This window comes from Chionomys nivalis, chromosome 10 (genome assembly GCF_950005125.1).
Source record: "Chionomys nivalis chromosome 10, mChiNiv1.1, whole genome shotgun sequence".
NCBI classification, from domain to species: domain Eukaryota; kingdom Metazoa; phylum Chordata; class Mammalia; order Rodentia; family Cricetidae; genus Chionomys; species Chionomys nivalis.
The window spans coordinates 44,038,077-44,044,957 of NC_080095.1; the positions used below are offsets into that span (position 1 = coordinate 44,038,077).

The 6,881-nt window shown below is 56.7% G+C and overlaps 1 protein-coding gene across 1 annotated transcript; it reads left to right on the forward strand.

Moving 5' to 3' along the window:
- Positions 1 to 881: 881 nt before the first annotated feature.
- Ccdc177 (coiled-coil domain containing 177) lies at positions 882 to 6,261 on the forward strand. Its single transcript, XM_057782792.1, has 2 exons — positions 882 to 1,175; positions 2,046 to 6,261. Exons 1-2 carry the CDS (start codon positions 898 to 900, stop codon positions 4,180 to 4,182), a joined length of 2,415 nt encoding a protein of 804 aa, XP_057638775.1. The 5' UTR covers positions 882 to 897; the 3' UTR covers positions 4,183 to 6,261.
- Positions 6,262 to 6,881: the final 620 nt, after the last annotated feature.

A 6,881-nucleotide genomic window follows, 5' to 3' on the forward strand; every position in this document is an offset into this window, starting at 1 on the left:
TTTCCAGAACCCTACTCCTCTTTTCCTGCCTTTGCTCCCTTTTTGGTACCATTCCCCGTGTTGGGTAACTACAGTGCCTTCCTAACTGGGCTTCCTTGGTCTTTTTCTTGTTGCTAGAGTTATGTTCTTAAAATATGAAATATATCTATGTCATTTCCCAGCTCATATTCCCCTTCTCACAGCTTCCCTGCCAGAGTCCTCAACAGCACAGTTCACAACACTCCCTGATGCTACATCTCACCCACACCACGCTCCTCTCCTTGGAGAATTCTAATCCGGAATCTCTTTGGCCACTACCACTCAAAATGGAAGTGGTGGGATGAGGTGTCAGCAAACAGCATTCATTACATGGTACTAACTTGTTTTATCATATGAAACCGGCAATTCAGAAGTTGCTTTCATTGGTCACTTACATTCTGCCTGCCTCAAACCCATATGCATGTTTTTGTGTTTGGCTTTTTTAAAATTTAGATTAGGTTAGCATACAAAGTAATAGCATCTTCATACGTATGTGTCATTATACTTTGCTCTCATTTGTTATCCCATCTTTGTTTTTCTTAAATAATAAAATCACAGTTTGGATCAGGTGTCCTATTTCTAACCAATTACTTGATGTCTAGTTGGTTTGCTTCTCAGAATCCCTTTGAGAAATATTCCATTTCACCCATTTTATTCCAGTCACCTAAGGGGCCCAAGGATTAGGTTTCTCGTGATATTGCTATATCCACACCTCCCTGTATATGTGCATTACATATGCATACATAAATATGTGTAGTTACTGTGTTTTAGTTGTTTTGTAGTCCTCTAAGCAAACAAATGAACACCCTTAAGTGGCCACCAGGAGGCGCCAGAGGCAGAGAAAGAGCTGCGGTACCTTGGCGGTAGAGGTGGAGATGGATGCAGCGGCGAGGAAACCCAGCTTCCTTTTTTAAGAATCAGTGTGAGCAAGGGAGCAGGGCCACGTTATTTTGGGGAGACTTTGTCGCACTCCCCCTCCCCGGGGTAGGTAGCATCTGGGATGTGTGCGCCCTGTTCATAATCCCCCATGGAGAGACGCTGGCTGCTGCAGCCGGCAGTAACCCGACCTCGCCGGCGCAGGGACTGAAGAGGCGCCGGGGAAAGCAGCGAGAGGTGAACAAAAGCCCTCGGCGTGGGGGCCGGAGCCCGGACCTGGGGTAAGTGAGCCCTCCCGGGGACCTAGCAGCTCCCGGCATGGAGCGGCAGGGTTCACAGAGCTAAGAGTCCACTTCCCTGAGATGCGGTGAAGGAACTGGTGGGTGTCTGGGGCTGGTGTCTGAGTCCACCATACTGGGGTTGATGGAACCCTGAGCTGCACATTCATTCAGCCTTGGAGATCGGGCGCATCTGGTCGGATGCAGGTGCCTTGTGCATCCCAGGCAAACACCTGGTGGGGGCTGGAAGAAGAAGCAGGCAGAGCTCTCAGCAAGCCCTGCCGGGGATGCAGGAGAAAGAATCCATCACTCTACTCAGCCTTTGGAGACTTCTCTCAGCTCTTCCATCTCCCAGAGGCCCTGCGCCCCGGGGCCTTTTGGCAGAGGGAAATCAACCATAAACTTCTTCCTAGGCAACTGGGGCCCTCACAGCAATGCACTTTGACATGAACAGGCCCCTTCCCCTTTTGTGTGCCTGCAAAGCTGCGTCCCAGCAGCCCGCCTAAGCTGCAAACAAATAGCTAATCCTCCCGGGAATCCTCTAGCGCCTCCCTTTCTGGCTGCTGCCTTGCGCCTCAGTCTTAGCAGGAAGGGGATGCATCTAGCGGGCCTAACATCAATGTAGTCTCCCCACAGGCCCTGCGTTCTAAGACTGAGGAACACTGAGGCTGCTGATTGAGCCCCAGCGTCCCCTACCCCCACCCCCAACTGCTCAGCCCGGGTTTTCAGGGCATCGGTTTTAGGATTTACGTTCCATCAGGCCCCTGAGCCTAGTCTGAAATCGGATTAACTTGGGATGGGTAAATAATTGGTTGAGGAGGGAGAAACAGCTCACAGATGCATTCCTCTATGTCCCCCTCCCCATCATCTCAGGGACTCCAACAAAGGACGAGACTCAGCTATGGTGGACCCGGTGCCAGAAGAGGAGAAAGAGGGAGCGGAGCCTGGTGGCTCAGAAGGGGATGGGGCTACAGCGTCCGTGCCCCCCGATGCCCAGGGAGTTGCCCAACAACCTGCTGCCTCCTCGGCCTCAGCCTCCGCCGCAGCGCCCCGCAAGGCTGAAGTCCCCTGCGGGGCAGAAGGTGGGCGCCGGGAGCAGTCCCCGCTGCTGCACCTCGATCTCTTCAACTTCGCCTGCCCCGAGGCTGAGGGCAGCCGCTACGTCCTGACCAGCCCCCGCTCGCTGGAGGCATGTGCCCGCTGTGCGGTCAAGCCAGTGGAGCTGCTGCCCCGGGCCCTGGCTGACCTGGTGCGCGAGGCCCCGGGCCGCTCCATGCGCGTGGCCACGGGCCTGTACGAGGCCTACGAGGCCGAGCGGCTCGCCAAGCTGCAGCAGTGCCGTGCCGAGCGCGAGCGCATCATGCGCGAGGAGAAGCGGCGCCTGTTCACACCCAAGGGCCCCGCTGCAGCCCCGGCCCCGGCCTCGGCGCTGAGCGCGGGCAGCAGCAGCAGCTGCAGCAGTGGCAGCAGTCTCCCGGCCTCGCCCGCATCGCGGGTGACTCGAAGGACTTCACCCAGTCCCCCCGCCAGGACCCGACCTCCGCCCGCCGCGGCTCGGACAGGTAGGAAGAGCCATTCGCTGGACTCGCTGTCCCGCCGGCGGGACGGTGCCCTCAGCTCCGAATCCGGCGCCTCGTCCTCGGGGTCCTACAGCGGGGAGAGCCTGCGGGAGCTTCGCTGGCCACCTCGAGCTTCCGCCAGGCACAGCTACCCTGCGGGGTCCGCGTCGTCTGCACCCAACCCTCTGGGCCGCCCTTCGGCTCTCGATCTGGCGCCACTCACGGCTCGCAGCTTCAGCCTCGGCGACCTGAGCCACTCGCCGCAGACCGCTCAGCACGTGGAGCGCATCGTGCGCCAAGTGCGCGCGGAGCGAGGCCTGCGAGGGGTCCCCGAGCGCGACCGCAAGATCGCCGCCCTCATGCTGGCCCGACACCAGGAGGAGCGCCTGCTGCTGGAGCAGCGCGCCGCCGCCCACGGCCAGTGGGAGCAACAGCGTGTGCGCGCCGAGCAGCGGCGGGAACGCGAGGAGCGCGAGAAGCAGCGCGCGCTGGAGCAGGGCCGGCGCGCCTGGGCGGCGCAGGTGGAGGAGCGCCGGGGCCGCCGGGGCCGGGAGGAGCGCGAGGCGGCGCGGAGGCGGCAGCAGCAGTGCGAGCGCAGCGAGGAGCGGCGGAGGGAGCTGGCGGAGCGCCAGGGCCTGCTGCGGCGGGAAAGGGCGGAGCGCGCGGCGCGCGACGACCGGCAGCGCAAGCTGCAGCAGGAGCAGAACCTGAAGCAGCGCGAGGAGGGCCTGCAGGAAGGGCGGGAGCGCGCCGAGCTGGCCCGCCGGGAGCGCGCCCAACGGGCGGCGCGGGCCAAGCAACGCCAGGAGGGGCAGCTGCGGCGGGAGAAGCGGGAGCTGAGCCGGGCCGAGCGGGCGCGCCACGAGGCGCTGCTTCGAGGCCGGGTCCGGCAGCAGCACGAGGAGCGGGAGGGCCTGCGGAGCTCCCTGGAGGCCAGCTTGGGCCGCGCGCAGGAGAACTATGAGCAGCTGCAGGAGCAGCGCGCCCGGGAGCTTCGGGAGCGAGCCCGGAAGGAGGAGCTGCAGGGTAGGCGGGCCAAGGAGGCGGCCGAGCGCAAAGAGCGCGAGCATCAGGCGCACTTGGAGGCGCTGGCGCGGGCCGGCGAGCGACGGCTGCAGCACGCGGCGCAGGTGGCCGAAGAGGCGGTGCAGCAGAAAGCCCGGCGCGTGGTTCAGACTCGCCTGGAGAAGGAGAGGACCCAGCGAGCCAACAAGGAGAAGGTGGAGCGCGACGAAGACTGCCGCCGCCGGGAGCTGCTGCAGGCCATCGGGCGCAAGCTGGAGCGCAGCGAGCAGCTGTCTCGGGAGAGGCGAAGCGCGCTGGAGAGCGCTCGCTCCACAGCCCGGGCCTCTTTCCACGTGCGGGAGAAGGTGCGGGAGGAGACCAACACGCGCTCATTTGACCGCATGGTGCGAGAGGCCCAGCTACATGCCAGCCTGGACCGTAAATGACAGCTGCCCTGTGCGCAGGCCATACTGCTTTATAGAGCCAGGCGGGGCCTCCCTTAGCCTCTTGGACCAAACTCTAGGCATCTCCAGTCCGGGGACCATACCATGAACTCCCCAGACTAATGAACCATGAGACAATGAGAAGCCAGACGTGGTAATTTTCCGTCTGCCACCGTTGCTTTACAGACTTACATCGTTTGGAAATGACACGGCACAATTTACCCACATCCACCTGTGTCTTTGGGTTGGAATAGAAAATAGCTGGGGAGGGGAGGGTCCCCCTAGGAGGGAGCACAGAGGTAAATGGTGGGTTTTCTGCCACAGGTGTCGGTGTCTTGGACATCTTTCTGACATTTGTGTCTAAGATGACTTTCACTTGCAGGAGCCGAGGAGATATAGCCCAGACTCACCTCTCTCTTCCAAAATACAAGTTGCACAGAACTTAAAGTCTCCCAAGAAAGCACAGCTCTTCGAAGATGTTAGTTCATGCACAAAGAACCACAAAAGCTATGGTTTTGAGCACTGGACTGTTAATCGGACACCTGAACAAATTCTTCTGTTCCCATAATCTTTTTCAGTTGAGTCCCTAGGCTTTCTAGTTAGACAATCGTCTGCAGATAATAATCATTTATTCTCCCACATGGCATGGGAAATGGGTTGGATTGGTGATGCTGTTTAGCTTTCATGGAAGCCCTCCATCCCCTCACCTCCCCGGAGGTGGTAGTTTCCTTAGGCAGCAGTGTTCCACCCCGTGAGGCTTCCGTGGATGGTGATGTAGTTCAGTGGAGGCAGTGTCTGATGGCCACATCCCTGTGTGGGGCCAGCTCCTGCAGTCAGAAGCTATTGCCTTACGAAGCAGAGCTACCTTCTGTGCCTGCCCAGGCCACTCTTGCCTAAAGCTCCAGCCTTGAAGTCTCAAGGGTGAAACCCTGAGGAATCTGGAGTGCGTAGGATTCCCTCTGTGAAATAGTTTGGTGCCCGGAGGACAATTTAGCATCCTTGGCTGCACGGCTGTGGCGACTGAAGGGCTAGAATTGCCTCTGCGTTGTGTTGTGCTGGTGTTGGTAGGGTATCACTCTTCCCTAGGAAAGTAAGAGTCTTCCCTCTTTAAATTCCTGGTACCCTCTCATTTATACCTGAAGTATTTAATCAGTCTCTTGGTGCCTCACCTTTCCCATCTGCCAGATGGGACCATCAGAACTCTTCTGGTACCTCAAGGTCTCCTGGATCCAAAGCACCACTACAGTGTTGTTTGTTGGTTTCCGTTGTGCCTTTCTTGACCTGGAGTTGGGAGGCAGGAGGACTGCTTTGAGCCTAGTTTGTTTCTGGTAATGTGGATTCCTGGCATTAGACAGGGTAGTTCTTCACAGAGAGATGATCATTTAGTGTGTGAGGTGTGTGTGTGTGAGGCTTGTGTGCGTGTGTGGCGGAGGTACTTGCAAAGCCAAGCCACTTCCTGGTCAAAAGGTTCAGTTATCACTAGGCAGTTTTAACTCATACAGTGCTCCTTCCACGAAGCTGAAACTGACCCCACTCTTATCCGCCTCTCGGTTGTGACTTCACCAGGTAAAGTGGAAAGTCAACCAACCCTTTTTGTATTAATCAAGGTCAGGAAGTAAAAAAAAAGTACCAAAAAGACAGGAATCAGGGTAGAGATGTCCTGCGTTAGATGTGTTTTGTGTGTGTTCTGCTGGCAGAGTCGTCCCTAAAGTGACAGGTTATTGCCCACAGCCCTCATCGACCCTACCCCATCACGTGCTAAGAGTAGTCTTGTGTCGCAGACAGCCGTGCTTAGGTATCACGTGTGAGATAACGTGAAACCTGGAAAGGAGCTATGTACCAAGGCTTGTTCCTTGAATGGGTGGTTTTCCCCTCACATTCCCTTCTTGTCGGGGAGCTGTAATAACTGGTGTTGTCTCTGAGACAGGAGCATTTACTAAAAAGTGAATGTGACTATGGATCTTTGATCTTGTGGTTCCTGAGTTGCTTCTGAAATCCTTGTAGAATGCACCAGCCTCAAAACGACTTTCCTCAGAGTATGAGTGTTTGAGGTCTGATGCTGTGAGCCAAGCACTGGGAGGCACGTAGCGATCCAACCTGCTCTTCTACCCCGTTTGCTTCCCACCTTACTGCGTGACTTCGGGCAGATCACCTTTCCGGTGCAGAATGGGAATCGTGGTTCCTGATCTCTGGTTTGTGCAAACATGGAATGACAGTGGCAAGCGACTGCCATTTCCGTCTCTCTGGAACTGCAGGTGCAGTGGCTGTCCACAGGGTGACGTGGCCACTGTGGCTGGAGAATGTGACGGACCGTCATGATTCAGTGCAGAAGGAGAAGTGGTGAGGAGCACATTGCAGATACAGGGTCACACATGCAAAGGCCCAGGCCTGAATGTCACCAAATTAGACACTGAGAGAACGACTATGTAAAAATACAAACATTTTAGGTTTTCACCTAAAAGTCCATACGACCGAGTATAGTTAAAAACAGAAATAACTCAAATCTGGTGGCAGTAAGAAATGGTTCTACAAGTTCCAGGCCATCTGCTAGAGTATGCTACTGAAGTCAGACATGGTGGCTCTCATCTATCTAGTCTGAGCACTGAGGAAGCTGGAGTAGGGGGATAACTAAATTGAGTCAGTGAGGCACTGTCAAAACAAACCACACAAACAGAAATGGAAGGAGAGCCACCTGCATGTTT